Source organism: Triturus cristatus, chromosome 9, assembly GCF_964204655.1.
Source record: "Triturus cristatus chromosome 9, aTriCri1.1, whole genome shotgun sequence".
NCBI lineage: Eukaryota > Metazoa > Chordata > Amphibia > Caudata > Salamandridae > Triturus > Triturus cristatus.
In genome coordinates this window covers 1,043,396,101-1,043,415,495 of record NC_140592.1, presented here as the reverse complement: position 1 = coordinate 1,043,415,495, position 19,395 = coordinate 1,043,396,101, and the positions used below count along the sequence as shown (strand labels likewise).

At 42.3% G+C, this 19,395-nt stretch overlaps 1 protein-coding gene across 3 annotated transcripts in view; it reads left to right on the top strand.

Moving 5' to 3' along the window:
• The first annotated feature begins 1,434 nt into the window (after positions 1-1,434).
• The window catches only part of KNSTRN (kinetochore localized astrin (SPAG5) binding protein), a 93,451-nt gene continuing 75,490 nt past the window's right edge, over positions 1,435-19,395 (top strand). For all 3 annotated transcript variants that reach the window (XM_085626879.1, XM_085626878.1, XM_085626877.1), the window contains exons 1-4: positions 1,435-1,557; positions 1,669-1,759; positions 10,092-10,221; positions 16,070-16,117. In XM_085626879.1, coding sequence (XP_085483005.1) covers positions 1,675-1,759; positions 10,092-10,221; positions 16,070-16,117 — 263 coding nt within the window. In that variant the 5' untranslated portion in view covers positions 1,435-1,557; positions 1,669-1,674. The remainder of the gene's footprint in view (positions 1,558-1,668; positions 1,760-10,091; positions 10,222-16,069; positions 16,118-19,395) is intronic.

The following is a 19,395-nucleotide window of genomic DNA, read 5'->3' as shown; positions in this document are numbered from 1 at the left end:
TAGGGAAGAAGAGCACATTCCATTCTAATCTTCAAGGGCAAAAACTGCAGTAAGCGGAGTCTACTAAAGCAAACTGAAATCATGTGGTTTTCTACACTGTAAAACACATTTCAGCACATTTCTACTCTTGCAAAAATACATGTTACTTCAGTACAATTATATGCCATTTTGAAGGTACAAATACATTTTCTAAATTAATGTGCATTCTAGTGAGATGACATATTGATTAATCACATATAAACATGGCTGTTCAACTAATTGAGCATGTTTTCACATAAAAGCACCTCCAAACTCAAGCATTCTGATCAGGCCTTATGTTTTCATCTTGCTTGCGCCACAATCTGCGTGCCATTTTAGAAATCATGTCTGCAGCTTTTTGTCATGTAATAATGCATACATTTTATAGGTGAAATCTGAGCTCCATCAGTTCTGACTGTTAAATGCTACTCGTTCATACGCAATCACTGCATATCCCATTGCTGCAAAATAACATGGCTTGCTTGGACACGGTGCCTGTGAGGCTTTGAACAAGTTAGGCGCATAGCTCCTTTTACAACCGTCACCTTGCTTACCACTGGTAAGTTTTATTTAAGTAAAATTTATGTAGCACTTTCTGATCTTGATGTGGTGCTGAAGCACATTGCCAGCCCACCATATTGTTTCTCGCTTGCAGATTCTTTCATCCAAAAATTTACAGGCAGCAATTATAAGGCACAATAAGTGCTCTAGCCAGCAACCGTGGGTACTATACTAAGCAAATATATACTATAAAATATGGCAAAAGAGCTGCTAACACTTGGAAAGAAATGTTTTGGACTTACACACCACATTGTGGGTTCTTACAACAGAAACGTGATCTTATTATTTAATGTCTACTGTAATAATTATGCTTTGTACATCCGTTGTTTCCTCGCTATCTGTGGACCAAAATGTGTCCCTCTCTTTTATAGGCACATTTTCATTTACAACACCGATAGCACTAACTCGCAAATGCGAGATCTATTGCATTGCAAATGCGTGTTTGGTTTAGCCTGCGAAGCCACTGCAGAGCCGAGGTTCCGCTTTACTTCAATGGGCGGGGCTGCTGTTCAACCATCAGAGCTGTGTAGACAGGAGCATGGGACACCAAACATTACACAACACTTAGGAATGACAGGCGGTAGCAATCTCATCTAGCCTAGTTGGTCAAGCCTAAGTCCATGGCTAACGCAGTCTGAACCAAGTCCTACACGTTCTAAAAGCGGGCAGCCAGCATCATCATCAGCCTACTATTCAATAAAAGCACGTCTCCGACGAAGGCACGTTGATACTCTAAAGCCAATCAGCAGTCAATACTTTTGTATGGGGCACTAGGATTGGCTGAATTGTCCCTAGTGGTCCAATCCTAGTTCAGTTTATACACGGTACCTTCCACCCCACCAGGTCACGCCTATTAAACGTTCAGCCTTAGGATTGGTTGTTTTATGACCCGGGAGTATTAAAATTGCGGAAAGATATAGTTCGTTAAAAGAACAACAACGGCTGGCGGATATTAGGTTGTTTTCACGTATTCACCTTGTAAGTAGCGAACATGTGGTGATCCTATTACGTACATACGTACTGCTGATTAAGGAATTATTAGTACTTGTATGCTTGTAATTCAGTTATATAATTTTCTTTATTTCTAAGGATCGCATGGAGTGTGCAGAGATGGAGAAATCAAAGATCCCCGTCTACGGTTCGCAAATGCAACATGCTCCTGGGAAGCAGTTTTCAACAGGTTGGTAAGACCGTTCTACCACTGCTGGATCAGATAAGTTATACTAATGTAATGTCTACGGGCTGTTTATGTTGATTGGCAACACGTTTTGATCGTGTGAAAAAGTTTATTTGATTGACAAAAATAAAAGAACGATGGGAGCCCCTTTAGTGGATTACTTTGCGTGTTTACATGCAAGTGAGCGGAAAAGGGGTTCGAAATGCAAAATCGCGTCATTTTCATTACTAAGGGCGAGTGTACGATGTAAGAGCAACTCGGATGTAGTTTATTCTTATGACGGTGCAGAGTCCAATTTACGGAACAAAAGTACACTGCTGGCCGATTCCTTACCTGCTACGAAGTTGTATCTTTTGGCATAAATCAGGCAGGTTGAAAGCAATAACTCCTGTTTTTATTTTGTTTATTAAATTCCGACAAGGACGCACTTCCTCCAATATTGTTGTTCACTTAAATTATAAACTTTATTCTACAGTCAATATAAAAAAATTTGCAAAGATTCATTCCTATACATGCATGATTGTTAAAATGAACAAAGCAAACACAAGGAGATGATGGACGGAGCGCTGACACTTTCCAGACACTCACCCCCAGTCACAGATCTGGGTTTAATCCATCATCATTCTTTAGCTCACTCCGCCATCCCAGTTCAGACATGGCCATATGCAAATCAGTCAGACCCTGTGCCTCATGGGAACAGTCCAGCCCGAACTGCCTAGCCATGTTTTCCCTGAACCGGAAACAAGCACCCTGGGACCGGTTTCTGTCTAATCAGCCGTCATCAGCCAGGCTAGCTTGAATCCAGTGGCAAAGTGAGCAAAAAACACCGATGGATTTAGGCCCAGATCTCTGTACTGGGGTGAACGTATGACATTGTTCTGCATTCTGTCCATCTACTGTTGTTTTTGCGTTTTTCACCCCGAGTGGGATGGGTATGCCCAGACGTGGGTCCCGTGCTCACATGCTACTGGAATCAAGCTATCCTGGCTGAAGAGGGGTGAAACCCCGAAACCGGTCCTAGGATGCTTGTTTCCAGTCCAGGGAGGACCTGGCTTGGCAGTTCGGGCTGGACTGTTGCCATGAGGCACAGGGTCAAGACTGATTTGCATATGACTGGGTTCAAACTGGAATAGCATGGTGAGCCAAAAAATGATGGATTTAGGCCCAGATCTCTGTACTGGGGTGAATGTATTACATTGTTCTGCATTCTGTCCATCAACTGTTGTTTTTGCATTTGTTAAAATGAACAAGTCACTAGAACCTTAATTTAAACTTTCCGCAGAACTTTTCATAACGACTATAACAGAGGAAATGGAATTGGTCTGAAAATTCGGAGTGCAACCTCAAGTTCCTTATTAAATTCTACCCAGGGATTTCAGTCGCAATGCTGAAGCTGTGTTGTCTTATTAGAATTAGTCCATTTAAATCCAGGATTGGCTGTGTAATGCACGACACAATAGATTTCTAGTTTAACGGAAGCTACTTTTGTTCCCTTTGTGGGTGGCAAGGTCTTGACATGTGCCCATTCACGGTCCCGAAGAGCCCAACACTTAAGGATTTCTCTTTTTCTTCACAGGAGAAACTAAACTTATGTTAGCGATGGCACCTCTTGGGGCGGGAGGGGAGGGGGCGAGGGGGGACCAGGAACTCACCCCAGCAGAGGGCTGCAGTGCCCTGGCAGGTCCAGTGCAGCAGGTCAGCTGGACAGGTGCTGGGAGGCCTCTGGAGCTTGTTGTGTCCCTGTAGCTCAGAGCAGGGGGTCAGCTACCTGACCCTTGGAATCCCTTTGCCTGGGATGAAGGGATCAGATCTAGCCTTAATTTTCGGAGAGCAGGGCAGTCCTCAAGCAAAAGGGCAGCATGGCAGTCCCCCTTCTGTAGTATCCACAGGTCCAGAAGTGTATTCAAGAGTGTGTCTTATTTTTATACCTGGTGCCAGTGGAAGAAACTTCAGGAGTCCCACCCCAACCTCCACAGATGGTTCTAGAATTTCCTTCCTCCCTGCCCTGACCCTAGGATGTCTGGGGTGACAAAAGATTAGTTTGAAGGTCTTTGTGGATGTGCTGGAGGCAGACCCTTTGAAATCTAAGTGTGCACAGCTCCGCCTGCCCTTTGTGGCACCATCTGGGAGGAATTACACAAAGGCCAACTACACCTAGTCAGGCTGCAGGCCTCAAATGTTTACAACAAGAAAACGGCAACTTTTTAAAAGTTGTGTTTTCAAAATGTGACTTTATTATTTAAGAAGGTTTGAATACTGATTAATATGAGCATACATATGACATTTCTACCTGTTCCCAAACAAAATGTAACAAATACTAAACGCAATAAGGTAATACAATGTTATCCTATGAGAGAGGTAGGCCTTGCAGTGGTGAGTTTTTCACTACCAGGACATGTAAAAGTTAAAAATACTTGTGTAACTTTTCAAGCACCCTGCCATCTGGGTAAATTAAATGTGGTCATTGGGTACAAGCCTTCTAGCACTGTTTAGCAGTGGTAAAGTATGCAGAGTTCTAAGGCTAACAAAAACCACCAGAAGGCTGGCTGGTCTAACACGTGCCATGCCTCCCCGCCCCCTCGCGCACACACACAGCTGAAAGTGGGAGAAACTACCCAAGCTCCTGGGAGTTCTCATCACTAAAGTGGAAGAACTTGGAGAGACCTTCACATTAGCGTGGTCTTACCCACGAAAGGTGTTCCACTGTAAAGTCCATTCCTTGTAAAGAGATGGACCTACTCAACATCTTAGGAATGTCACTCCTCATTTGCATGAGCCCTCTGAGGAGCCTGTGATCTGTCTGAACCTGGAAGTGAGTTCCAAACCGGTATGTTCTCAGCTTCTTCAGTGCCCAGACCACAGCAAAGGCCTCCTCAATAGCAGCCCACATCTGTTCCTGGGGACGTAACCTTCTGCTAATGAAAGCTACAGTTTAGTCCAGGCCTTTTTCATTTAACTGTGCTAGGAAAGCCCCTACACTAAGCTTTGAAGCGTCTGTCTGCACAATGAACTCCTTGTAAAATTCAGGAGCTGTGAGTACAGGTGCTTTACACATGTCTTCCTTAAGGGAGTCAAAGGGTTTCTGACAGGCTTCTGTTCAGATCACCTTTTTGGGCTGATTTTTATGTCAAGTAAGGGGACAACAGTGGTGCCATATTGTGATTTAGTCCAGGTAGCCGTGATGAGTTTCATGAAAGTTTATTGAGGAAGGATACAGGATACATGGATGAGAAGTACAAAACCAGAGAAAACCCCACCAGGAGCAGCCAGCATGCTGCTCAGCCCAATCAACTGTGACTGCTCTAACAGATTCCCAACATTCTGAACAGCATCATCACCGCAACATTCCGCTGGTGGTAAAATAGCATTACATTTACAAAAGCAGGATACAACACATATCCTTTAACCAGCCCCTTGTGATGGCCAGGAAGGCTCTCACCTCCGTCTGAGTTTTAGGGGGTTTCCAGGCCTGGATAGTCTTGATCTTGGCATGGAGGGGCTGTATCTTGCCCCCTCCCACCATGTGGCCCTGATACATTACAGTACCCTGCCCTATCTGGCACTTGATAGTCCGGCCTGCTTGCTGCAGAGCCTGAATCGCCTCCTTGAGGTGGTACAGGTGTACCTCTCAGTAGGAGCTTAAGGCAGCTATGTCGTCTAGGTAGGTGACACAGAATGCCACCTTCCCAGCCAGGTAGGGCCCTGTTCACCAACCTCTGAAAGATGTCTGGTGCAGTCTCTAAGCCAAAGGGCATTGTCCTGAAATGGTAGTGGCCTACTGGGGTCGACATTGCAGACCTATCTTTGACTCCCTCTGTTATAGCAATCTGCCAGCATCCTGAAGTGAGATTAAAAGCACTGAGGAATTCGGCAGTGCCCATCCTGTGTATGAGCTCGTCAGCTCTGGGAAATGGGATGCACATCAGTCTTGCTGACTGAATTGATTGCCCTATAGTGCACACAGAGCCTAAGTTCTGGAGTGATGACTAGTGGAGCCGGCTTGGGTACTAGCACCACAGAGCTGGGCCAGGGACTGCTGAAGGGCTCAATCACTCTAATGTCAACATTTTGGAGACCAACTCCTTAGTGCGAGCTCCCACCTTGTCCGACAATCTGTACATTTTGTTCTTCACAGGCATACGGTTTCCAGTAGCTATGTTGTGGGTAAACAACTGCGGGGTGAGTGAGAACGGAAGAGAACCACCCCAGTAACTGGCAACAGTCATTCTGCTGTAATGTGTTCAGAATAGGGGAGAGGTTAACAACCTGTACTTGACCCATCTTGCTTCTGGACAGAAAGGAGGTTAGGGAGAGGTTCATTCCCCTTTTCCACTCCGTCACCAAGAGCATGATGACTCCAGACCTCTCAGAGTGTGGTTTGGGGCGGTTTATGTGGCGCACCCTTAAGGGGTTTCTAGGGGTCTTGTGAGCCACCAGGAGCCCCATCAACCTGGACCGCGGGAACTTCAGGGGCTGGGTTCCCACGCCCCTTGCCTTTCCTCTTGGCAGCTGCCTGGGCCATTGTTCCAGGCTCCCTTGACTTCCCTCTCGTGTAGCCATGGATCATGTGGTCATGTAGACCCACTGAGGCAAGACTAACATCTCTAGATGTGACCTGAGCTCCACTTCCATGTGCTGTAGGTTGATGCATAACAGAAAATCTACATGCATGGCAGGGCTCACAGCTACGTTTAGAGAACCTGAGCGACCCTCCCACCGCCATCCCAATCATACACTCAAAGAGAACCAGTGTCACTGGGTAGATGCTCTCACGGTTGTCTGCCAGATGACCTGGTGGAATTTCTTTGTGTTGATCTCCTCTAAGGATACCAAATGACACTTCACAGTAGTCATGGTGGCTCCTGTGTCTCTAAGAGCGTCCACCCTTTGCCCATTGATGGTGCCCCCACCTTTACTTAGTAGTGCCTGAAGGTAAACTGGCTCTTGGCACCATTTCTCCGTGCCCTGGAGGACAATAAGGTAACCTCTGTCCTCTCGCCTAACTTAACTGGGACCACTTCCTTCCCAAGCGCTACTCTCGTCAACCCAGCTGTCTGCCCACTGGTGGGGGCTGTGCCCTTTTGATACATCTGCTGTCTCCCTTAGAGTGCCCATACTTGTAACACTCAGTACACTTGAGGATGAACCTTCCTGTCAAAGAATCCGTTCTTCTTTGGTTCAGATTGGGACTGGTTACTTTGGTTCCCTTGGGAATTATTTTGGGGCCTTTAGAGACCTCCTTATTTTTAAGTATTATCCCCTCTCTTTCATCTGGTGGGACCCCTGACCACCCCTCAGATTAAGCAATCCAGTAAAATCATCAGTTTTGCTGCCCTCACCCAACCATTCAGTGCCCTGCTGGTGTAATCCAGGAAATCCACCCAAGACAGGTTCTGCATCTCTTGTCTATCCCTGAGTGGCTCCATGGCTTGCCTCTTTTCCTCCAAGTCTCATTCAACCTCAACCTCAGCCTTTCCCTTTTTCCAAGGCTGTCTCGGCCTCCGCTATCTTCTCCTCCAACTTGAGCTTGACTATCTGCAGTCTAAATTCCCTTTCTGCCTTCCTGTCCACCAGCTCCTCTGGGACAGGCGATGCAAAGATACACTGCTTAATGCTCTGGCAGGGAGTTCGAACTCAGGAGATGAGTCCTCCCCTTACTCTGCGTACTGCATTTCAGGGCTGGTATCCAGGAAGTGCTCCTGCTCATCCATATCATTCTCCTCCTCTCCATCCTCTGAAGCTTTCAGCAACTGGTGAACCTTTGTCCAGGCCAATAGAGCTTTCTGAAGCTCCAGATTCTTGGTGCCTTTCTTGGTTTGCAGTCCCATTTCCTAACATAACAGTTTGAGTTCAACCACAGGGTAACCTTCCAGGTTGGCCAGCTCCAATTGCATTACGACAGGCAAGGTCACTCACAGTCGGGTAGGAATGAGAGTAGATTCGAAAATTCAAAAGAGCCGATCAAGGAACATTTAAAATAACTTGAATTGGAATAAAAGTATTTATCTGGGACTTTATTGTAACACTAAATTCATTGTATGACACTGCACAAACACAAGTCCAAATCTGGCAGCCCTACACCAATGTTGGAATTTGGGTTTGTGCTTGAGTAGACCTTAAACACCCCAATTTTGCGGAAAGCCATCACATGAAACGCATACAACTGAGATCAAAGCCATCCAGCCCAAAGCAAGGAAAGACAACTCTATATTCAAAACAGTGTTTGGCGAGCAAACAGCCAAAGCTGGTTTAGCAGTGATCTAAAAATGACTAACACAATCCTAAGTGTTTTATTTCCTTTTGTTTTCTATTTTCACTTTTTATGGGGAAAAAATCTGCAAGCATTCAGTTTTTTTTTTTTTTTTGTCTCCGCTACAGACTGCTTCCGCTGTTTGTAGGCAGACCAGTTGTCTCCAATACATAGCACATGGGTCTCCAACCTTTTCTGTAGTGAGAGCCACTTCTGTTTAGTGAAAATCATCGTGAACTACTGAAAGCTAAACAACTTGCTCATTGTTACCAGATAGCCCCTTGCCCAGCTTCATTTCCTTTAACCCTAATGTCCATAGAGCCAGATACTATGGTTTGAATAAAATACTTTGACATGGGGCACTATGACAGGGCTGCCATGTGTGTCCGTGAGAAGGTGGTCTTTGGGGATGTGAGTGACTCGGAGCTTGTGCTGTATATATTTGCAGGCACAGAACATATCTTTCGCCATATGTAGCACAATTACATATATAACACTAACATACAATCATTTTTTTTTATGGGAAAAATTAAGAGTAGAAAAATGTTCTGCAAAAATGTTTTAAAATATATAACATTTTTCTGCACTTGAAATTTCTCTCATTTAAAAAAAATGGTTGTATTTTTCACTTCTACTTATGGCACAGTGTCTACTGGGAGCAAGAGGCCTGCTGTTGGTAAATGCCATACTTTGAGTTAACTTAATCTTTATGGTAACGCTTACACTTAGTTTTCTCCCATTTAAAAGCATTCAGGAACATCATTTTGTTCACAGCTCCAGCACTGAGTTGACATCGACTTTTATTTAAGAGTTAAATACTTCAGTGCCTCTGTGTCCCAACCCAGACCATAAATCTGACAAAGCACTGATTATTTTCAGGCCCTGCTATCTCCAGCCTGATGATAATAATGCACAGCCTTCCCTTAACTTTAAAAGGAAAATATGACTGTGTGCTTATTTAAAAATTAACACACAGTTGTGAGCTACACTTAAGGTGTCTGGTAGGTACTTGTAGCTTGTGATAGACTGGTTGGAGACACCTGACATAACATGCACTTAATGTGGACTTTGGGTCCATGGTTGGGTGCCTTTTTTATGTCTATCCCAGTTGACTGCTCATGACTTTATAGCTTTTTTTCCCTATTCTTCTTTGTCCCACTATTGAGCATTTTGGTTTCTGTGTTCTGATTGGATGGGTTGTATCCTCCCACTGCATACTTTAGTGAACCCTTTAATTTCTTATGAGTACTCCCTGTAAGTGCATGCATTTCTTGCTCTCTCGCGCCCTGTCTTTTTTCCTTCTCTTTTGATTCACCCATTTCCCCACACAGTTTATTTATTTGGTAACCAGTGCATAGCAGCTCTTAAGTGCTGCAGTACCGCTTGCTTCAAGTTATCCCTTCATGCTCTTCATAATGTTAATGATAATATTCTGTTTTTCTATGACTTATGTGGCACTATATTGGGGGGCACTGACATTTGCTACTCAGCCCATTGATGCTCCAGTGTGTGAGGTCATTGATGCTCTAGGCTAGGTCTTTTGATGCAAGCACTGTAGGCAGCTGTTGATTTTTTTTTTTTTTAGGTGCATAAATGCTTTCAGTATATAAGGCTACTGATTAATTACTGAGCCCCATTAAGCATGTACTGTATGGTGCATAGACTATTACTTGTTACAAAGCATGTAAATGTATTCACTGTGTGTTTCAACTGCCAATTGTTGCTAGGGATATAATTCATGCAATGTTTGCGGGTCATGAATGCACTGCTTGATCTCTCACAGTATAGTATTTGAAGATTTTACAGTGCCTCAAGTAATCTGCACGTTGTCTGATATCGCTAGCTCCATGTCCAGGCTAAGACATAACTACATTTTAGGTTGTGCTACAAGCAGGTTTAGCTTTCACACGGAGATTATGTGAGCAATACACAGTGGGGTAATAGGACGCCTTCCCCGTCAGCCAAAGTTTGTTTCATTCTCATTTTTATGAACCTGCATTTTTCTCTTTATTACTATGTCTCATTAGTTTATTAATGTCATGTTGCGTTAATTATTTTGTCCACACAGTTTGTTTTTTCTTACAGACACGCAAATACTGGGCACCAAGAAAGGAATCCCCCAGAAAATAGCTCTGCCTCTCATAAGCAAAGATCTCAATGTTGTTTCAACTCAGAAGATTCCAGAGGTTGCCTCATTTAAAGCAACAGATCGCAGGTATATGTTTCCCTTTACCTTCCAAATCAGGAATGGAAGTAGTTGAAAGGTCAGGTAGAGCAAGCCATCCTGACCTGGTCCTTTGGCATTGTCAAGTCGCGTTCATAAAATATATTTATATGGTAGGCCAGGCACTAGCGAGGGAGTTAGTCCGTACACTCTTACCTAATTTGTGTTCTTAGAGGACAATCAATATGTCCCTTGCAATCAAGGTGAAGGCGACGAGTCAATAGTAGGCCTGGGCGTAGTTCGCAGAGTTTTGCTACGTGGAACTCTGCGAAGTTACAAAAAAACTGAGAAGTTCCGCGAGTGGCGGAGTGCAGTGCGAACTGCAGTTTGTGCTGGTATTCCTGCCGCTCGGGTAGAAATTCTACCCGAGCGGCAGCTTACCGTTCGCGGGTGGGAGAAAAACTCTGCTGCCCATCACCAAGCGGAGTTTTCTGCACTCCGCAAGCTCTGCGGAGTGCAGAAAACTCCGCGAATGGAGCGAAGTTCACTGCCCAGGCCTAGTCAATAGCATTAACTGCTGACTTAAATACATATCCTCGAGCACCCAAGAGTAGAACAAAGACCATGACCGCTACCACCAGAAGATGAATAAAACAAAAGTACAGAGATTTGAGATACATGTTTCCATTAACTAAAACCTTATAATTCACAAGAATACATGAAAAGAAAGGTCTGTGGTATTAGTATAATGCATTTGTCTTACTGTTTTTTGTCTTTATTTTATGCTATGACGTCATTCAGTGCATGTGAAAGAATAATTAACGCTAAGTTACGTCAAACAACAAGACAAGTACCCGCAAGATGCTGCAATATGTCATCAGATTAAATAATGGTCAGTTTTGGCTATACAACATAGTGAAGGTTACGATGCGACCCATGTCATTAGTGGGACCTATTCACAACCCTGGCCGTATTTTTTTTTTTATATCCACCGGCACTTTGCTTTCTGGGACTTGTAGTTTAATTTTTATCAGTAGGCTGCATTAGGACACACTTTAAAAAATGTGCAAGAGCTAAAATTTCAAATTTCTGTAAGGGTTTGTCCCTAACTTTCTGATTTATGAGAGCTATGCTCAAGTCACATCCCAATGTTTTTGGAATGTAAGTAGGTCAGTCGCTGCTCACTCAGATAGTCTCATTATCTGGGCACCCTGCCTCAAATGTGCTTGTTGCTTATGACCGTACGTATTGCCTCACTCATGGCATGTTTTATGACATCATTGATAACATAACTGATGACATCTGAAATTACATATCCGATAGTAACACTGGCATGACAGGTGCACAGGTTATGGTTACTTCAGTTAACTAGAACTGATGAATTTCAGTGTTTTTTTTTGTTTAAAATGTTACATTTTATTTGAAATTTTCAGCAAACTATCACATTATCTTTTGTATTTTTTCAGTTGATACACACAACTACACACACTCTCTCTTTTTCTGTCTCTCTAAAAATTACCCTACATGCAAAGTAAAGACCTGTGAACTAAAATACTGAAAATGTAAGCCCTATGTAAAAAATCCTGAAATCTAACTAGTCTTGATGTTAAAAAAAGAAAAACCAGAGGTAAGTATGCTATACCAGGCACAAAGGAATATTAACTACCTGTAGGATATTTAATGCTTATTAATAATCCAAAATAATTTGTATGGATGTCAAACATGAAACTTTCTACAGAGAAATGTTTAATGGGACAATTGGGTGGTGACGGTTAAGACTATTTAAACCATGCATGCGCATAAGACACCCTGCTATTGTAACATTCCTTCCCAGAGGGTGTTGCAACTTGCCACGCAAGCTGCATCAATCTGGCCCTAGATGTGCTCGGGGGCATGGAGAAAATCTCTTCCACCTTTCCTTCAGGAAAGAAACGGTTAATAAACAATTAATCCTTTAGCTTATGGGAACATTGGCATGCCTTCACTGAGTGCTCTGTGGAGTGGCACAAACAGAATGTGCAAAACACTGTCATATTTAAGTGGAAGCTAGAACCCTGGACCCTTACTTAACCATTCAAATGGATTGAGGATATGGACAAAGTAGTTGGTGCTTGGTGTGCAAGCCTGGATGGAGCAGATAAACTTGCAGCAAGAAAGAATTCTGACTCAAATTAACACACACAGTTGAAAGAGTGAATCGTACCAACACCAATCTGCAAACTATGTACCAGGATATTTTGTTCTTGAGTGTATCTAGACAATCCACTTTCCAGCCTTCAGTGAAATTGTGAATTAAGACAAACCTCAAACAAATTTAGTGGTTTGATATTAAATGTGCCTAAGCGAAATGCCAGATAGAGTGCATATGGTGAGGACCCAAGAGAAAAAAAGACACATATAATCAAAGTATTAAAGGCCATTCTGTGAACATCAAGTTGGAGGTGTTTAAGAGAACTCAGCAGTTGTTGCTCGGGAGAACCAAAGGATTGGGAAACCACGTTTAACATGGAGTACCATGTACGGAGAATTACTCGCTGTTTCAAAAATCTGTTTGGTTCCAACCAGGTTAATCCTTTGGAAAGAGATGTACCTTCATCCTCTAGGAATATGACTGCCGTACCAATGTCTTATCAAGTCCACCATTGTTCAAGTCATAAAAGCCCAAAACACAGACCCCTTTGGTGAACCTACTACCTGTTGTGCTGTTAACATATAATCCAGATTCTTAAGCCAAAAATATGCTGTTGCCTTTCTGTTTCTTGCTTCTCGTCTTTTTCCTCACTATGAAAGACCATTACTAAGTTCGCCCTTTTTTTTAAAGTGCCTTCAACCATTGATCAGGCCTTTTTGTGCTTACGTCAACAGAAGAAGCTCAAACCAACGTTCTGGCCTCTGTGCCAAGACTCTATTGAAATCATATACAACACACTGAGGAATGAAGCAAAGGTGCCTGTTAGCCCCAGTGCATTTCCTGTATTTTCAAGTACCTGTGCTTTGGGCCAAAACTGAAACTGCCTCAGCTGGATGCATCATCACTCTGTAACCTTTCGAGCCTATTCAGATTTAAACCATTACCTACCAGTAATTATCTGAACAACATATTCCACACGATCGTCTGAAATACTCGGAAGGGGCACGCTCCTTTTCGTGGGTAAAGTTACTGATGGGTGCTGTGGTATTTGAGGCAGTTTGTAATTCGTGTTTGCTGGGTACATTGGACACTTGGCATTTGTAAAACATTTGAGCAGCATCTTTCTCTTGGAGCCCAGAAATGCTGCCAAAGCACAGTGGACACCCTCCCTGAGCTTAGAGTCATTTCTCGCAATGGCAGTGTGAACAGGAGACACAGAGCACTGTCTGTCACTGGCCCCCACCTTTTGCTGGTCAGTTAGAAAAAAGCTGAAGTCCGCTGACCTTTTTAACTTTTCTCATGTGAACCAACTGTTCAGCATTAATTCAAATCACTCTGTTTAATCATTTGTCCATGTATTTGTCTTTTTAAAGGATGTTAATGGGTGCCCCTTTGCTGTATTGTATTGCAAAGTACATCATAAGGAGGTTAAGTATCATAATTACATAAACAATCAGGCAGATTTACAAGAAACTAACGCAGCGCAGTGCCGCAAGTCATTTTGCTGCAACGCGTTTCGTTCCGAAGCACAGGGATGCAACATATTTACAACAATATGTCGCATATCTGTGCTTTCCCCCTGCACTGGCACACAAACTGCTGCTATGCGCTAGCGCAGGCACCATGGTGCAAGGATGCCTGCATCGTGGGGAGATTGTTATTGTTCAGGAAGCTGCCCCTTCCTGCACAAAAACAATCAATTGAGATGATTTCCTCTTCCAATGCGTGCTGTAGAATGCAGCACTCATTAAAACATTTCTCCTTGTTGCACCTCGCTACGCCACGCTTAGGGTGGCGTAGCATTCGGACGCATTTCCAGATTTACGATTGCTCCTAAATCTGGAAATACATCAGTGAATATGGGTGTTGTGTGGGAACACCCATGTCATGCCCCTAACACGCAAAGTGTTGCGTGAAAAGGAGCGATATTTACAAGCACAGGTGAAGTTAGACAGGGTAGCTTTACTTGTGCTTGTAAATATCACTCAGCAGGTTGCGCTACCTGTGCGTCACGCAACGTAAAACACCGGCAGCGGGGGCTTGTAAATCTGCTCCATAGTGTCTTCGCAGATCAGCCTCCCTTTAAGACAATCTGCTTAGGTAGAGCTAACGTTTCTAGCAGTCTCTTCTTGGTCGCTCACTTCTCTTTCTTTCTTTCCTGTTCTCCTCTAGTCCTTCCCTTTCCTGTCCACTATTCTTCTTTTTTTATTTTTTTATTTTTAATTTCAAAAACCTTTATTAACATAAAGGAACAGTACAAATAGCATCGCCCTCCCAGCACACTTCAACGCGAAGGCTCAGCTCCTCGCGCGGGCAGTTGAGGTCACTCATACACAGCCATTTAGCCGACATCCCGAGGGACCGGCGGCGTTACAACAATCATGGACTGAGAAAAACCCCGAGCATGGTCGCGACGTCGGCCAGAGCTGTGTCCGCCCCCATACCCCATGGTAGCGTGCAATCGCTAAGCAGGAATACCCACGTGCCCTCCACAGCCCGCCAATCTAACATAACCCCTGAATGTTCCAGCCTTATCACTAACCCCCCCACCCACCCCGCCTACCGCACATGCACTGTCTCCTCCCGTCTCTCTGCTGCATATGCCCGCGTCTGTCATCTCGCCGTCCAGACGTACCCAGTAGGAGCGTCCTCCCTCAGTCGATTGATATACACCCTGGCAATACACACACACTCAATGTGAGCCGTTCGCCCAACCGGCCCAGTCAAACCTGGAACGTACCAGTCCTTACTCTCCGCAAGCAGGCACCCACTCGACTCAGTCTCACAGGGAACCTCACAGGCGCGCGCCCTCGGTGTCCTGATCACATCCAGTGTCCCCCCCCAGCTGATGCGTGCACACTGGGTTCCACATTCTGTGCCCCCCCTGACTATCCAACTCAGGGTCCCCGGATGCCAAAGTCGTTCTGTACAGCCCCCAGAAATTCTTGGGACGGCTTTTCGGCGGTAACAATTCACTGTATATATCCGCCTGTGTGCTGCAGTACAGCATGTCACTGGCCCATCGCTTTTTGGTGGGCAGTGGTCCTCTCATTCCTGTCCACTATTCTTTGATAATTTCCTGTCTAGAAGATATTGAAATATATAAATTAAAAGGTTGAAGGTCTTTGGGATTTTTCAAACGGTTTATGCACCTGATAATATCTCAATATAGGTACCCTCTTGCCTAAATCTAAGAATGTTTACTTGATGAGGAATTTTATTTTTAAACCCAATTCAATAATAAAAATAAAAAAAGCTCATGACCTGCAAGTTAATGCACATCTGGGCAGCGATCGTTTGACTTGCAGAGCAATCGTGCCAGCACTATAAACGGACAAATACATTCTGATAGTGCATCATTTTCAGCCCATGGATATGCCTCTATTTTGTGCCTAGTAGATTTAAATGTGCATCAGTGAGTCTGTTCTCAACTGTGATTCAAAGACGGAAATTGGCTTAACCTAAAATCATTCTTCCACCCCCCACCCCCTCCCCCTACTGCTCTGTGGCACAGGTTATGCACCAAAGCAATGGTCTCATCTTGAATTCTTATATGCACTCAATTGGAGTCTGAACGACAGCGGTTCTCTAAAAGTCTGTATTTCACGACTAATAAAATGACGGGTCTTGCAGATGTATATTAATCTACAGTCCTGCTTTTCAGCAGTGTCTTAACATTATGCAGTACTTTTTCTGATGCTCTAACAAACACTAGGAATGTTTTCATCTTATTGTCTTTAACACTTCTTTTTTCTTATTTTACTTCAGCAAGTATACAGTTCCTGCTAATAAAAGGACAACAGCAGCAAATAGAGGGTGAGATATGTTGTCGCCATGAAACCTATTTTTCCTGTACAACAAAAAGAAGTGAATGGGATGTCACCCTAGCTTTGTCTGTGGGTTGGATAAAGGGTGTGTTTCATGTACATCCAATATAAAACTTAAGAAAAAACTTTTTTTTTCTCTGGTGAAAGCTTTTGTTTAACTTTTTCAGCACCTTAGGGTATGAAATACTCCAGAACTTTTTTTTTTAATGATAACCTTTGAAGGAATCTCCCCAGGTTTCAAACTTTATCAAAGTGTAAAAAATATATATTAAATGTATATTCAAGATGAATAATATTGTAAATGTTATATATTTAATGTGTTGAAAATAAAATGCTATAGCACTATTCATTTAATTCTGATTCACATATTTAACTTGTATATATTTTTAAGATTCTTAAAAATGAAAGTAAAATGTTTAATATGTATTAAACATTAAGTTATGTAAAGCTTTCATTTAATTTATTTTGCAAAAGTTACGTTTATTTTGAATACAAAGTTATTAAAATGTGTGTATATATTTATACACAATTAATTATATACACACACACATTTAACGTCAAGCAAATGATGTAATTCAACAATATATATTTTATTTATATATATATATATATATCTGTCACACAAGAACTCCTGTCTGCCACTTGATCTGACAGAATCACCAGGCATGGACCTCAGGCACTCCCAAAGAAATTGCGATTTACAACGCAATGTTGGTGGACAGAGCAGTGAATGTATTAATAAATAGTCCACAAAAATAAAACGGGCATAAAGACAGTCATGACGCGTTTCACTCGACACTGTGAGCTTGGTCACATGATGCGTCTCCTTTCCGGGAACTCATTTAAAAATCCAAAATGTGCACAATTGCCTGCAGAAACAGGCTCGCCCAGTTCATAAGTATAAACAATGGACTAAAATATACATCAGTAAGTTTTGTTTCTCTATAAATAATGTGCAAATTCAAATGTGCTGATGATTTGATCTAAACCTTATTCTGTGCAAAATGTAGCATCGCAATAATAAAATACAACACATCGACTTTTAACTAAACTCGTGTTTGGGTCATCGTTGTAATAAACAATGTATCTAACATGACCCAGGAAGCAAGTGCATCTACTAGTTCAAACCGCAATTAACAACTAAATGCTACAATTTTAGCAAAGGCACATTAAATATAAAACTTACTGTGCAAAATGTAATAACCTCTTAATGTTTCTCATTACACCAAAACACAGAATGGACATAATATAAACTTTAAATCAGTTCATAAAAGCAGCATAAACAATCATAATTAAACAATAAATTGTATTCATTAGTTGTTGAAGGCCGAAAGTAACTCGCATCCACACGATGTACATCTTAATAGATAAAAGTGAGTCATAAATAGAATAGTTCGTCAAACATGAAATGCAAGTGCAAAAGTAATTTAGACTAATCAAATCACTATCAACGATCCCGGCTGCTTCAATCCATTCTGAGTTCAAAACAAATATCAACAATAATGCCTAAAAGAAATGTCAGTCTGTACTAGAAACATACTACATAAAGTGCAAAGTGTAAACCTTAAAGTGCAAAATAGTGCTGTGCAACTTACAAATTCATTAGCAGCTTTAAAATAATATAATTTAGGCCTAAATGATCATAAAGTGCAAGTGCATATGTCAATGCATAGTTCACAGAAAAATACAGTATCTAAAATGTGTTAAAAATATCTTATAAGAACACAGTTAATCAAATAAAGATGTAATGCTGTACCTCTATGGTCCTACAATGAATATAATTCCAGTCTTAACCAAATGGTTAAAACTAATCATAAGTGACTGAGTAGGTACTTGAATTATGAGCAGGTCAGACTAGAGAACATTATGCATATCCACGCTCATGTTGAGGCCTTTAGGGATTCTAGTGCCGAGGGCTAGAATAAAATGAGATTCACTTTGCCGTAACAGCCTCTCATGGTTCCCTCCCCATCCGGGTATGGGAACGGCCCCTAGAACTGTATATTCCAGGTCTTTCAGTTTGTTATTATGCACTAATTTAAAATGCCTGGCGGATAGTTTGTATTGGAATTTACAATGGCCCTTATATGTTGGAGGATACGTTTGTGTACTGGGAGCTTGGTGCTGCCAATGTACTCTAAGCCGCAAGTGCATCTTAATTTATATATAGCATACTCTGTACGGCATGTAAGATGTTTCTTAATGTCTATCTCTTTCTCACTAAAAGCTGTCTTATAGTGGGTCACATTTTTAGCAAACGTACAAGCGCGACAAGAATTGCACTTAAAGAAGCCTGTTTGTGTAAGCCAAGTGCTTTTAGATCTAACCTCTGGCATAGGCTTGACCAAGCCGTCCCTCATCGAGGGCGCTCTTCTGAAAGTGATTGCTGGCAAAATGAGTAAGATAGAACCTAAAGTGATATCGGTAAGTACAATTGGCCATTCCGAGTATATAATCCTGCGTATTATTTGTTCCTGTTGACTGAAGGTGGTAATCAGTCGAATTGTATGCACCTCATTGTTGGACCTGCATACTGTATCACTAATGTTGTTTACTTTGGGCATAAGTAGTGTTTCCCGTGGCAGACTATTCACTTTAGTTAGAGCTTGGCTCAGGTCTGGTTTGTTATATCCTCGATCCAAGAATCTGCATAATGCTTCCTGTTGACACTCATTAGAGACTACCTCTAAACTGCAGATTCTGCGAATTCAAATCAATTCGCCATATGATATGCTTTTAATCAAATGGCGTGGATGCGAACTGTCTGGATGTGATATCGAGTTTCCAGCAGTGGTTTTCTATGAAGCTTAGTGTGTAATTTCCCTTCATTATTATACAGTAAAACATCTAGAAACTCGACACTGGAATTATCGATAGTAGAAGTGAACTTCAGATTCAAGTTATTGGAGTTAATAGCTCCTACTATTTCTATAGCTGCTTCCCTTGTTCCATTCCAAATCCGACAGATAGCGTCAATATAACGCCAATAATGAATTATGTGCTTATACCAATGTTGGTCTCAGTCATTGGGACACGCCACACCTCTCACCTGTTGGTACACTTCTTGATTAAATAAAAAATAGTTGTTCAATAAACATAATTCAATCATTTCCAATAACATACAGTTATGTTCTTTCATATTGATGTCTCTATTCTCTAAAAAATGTTTGGTTGCATTTAAGCCATTCACATGATTAATGCTTGTATAAAGCGATTCAATGTCCATAACCACTAACATAACATCTTTGATCTTATTTAAAAAAATCT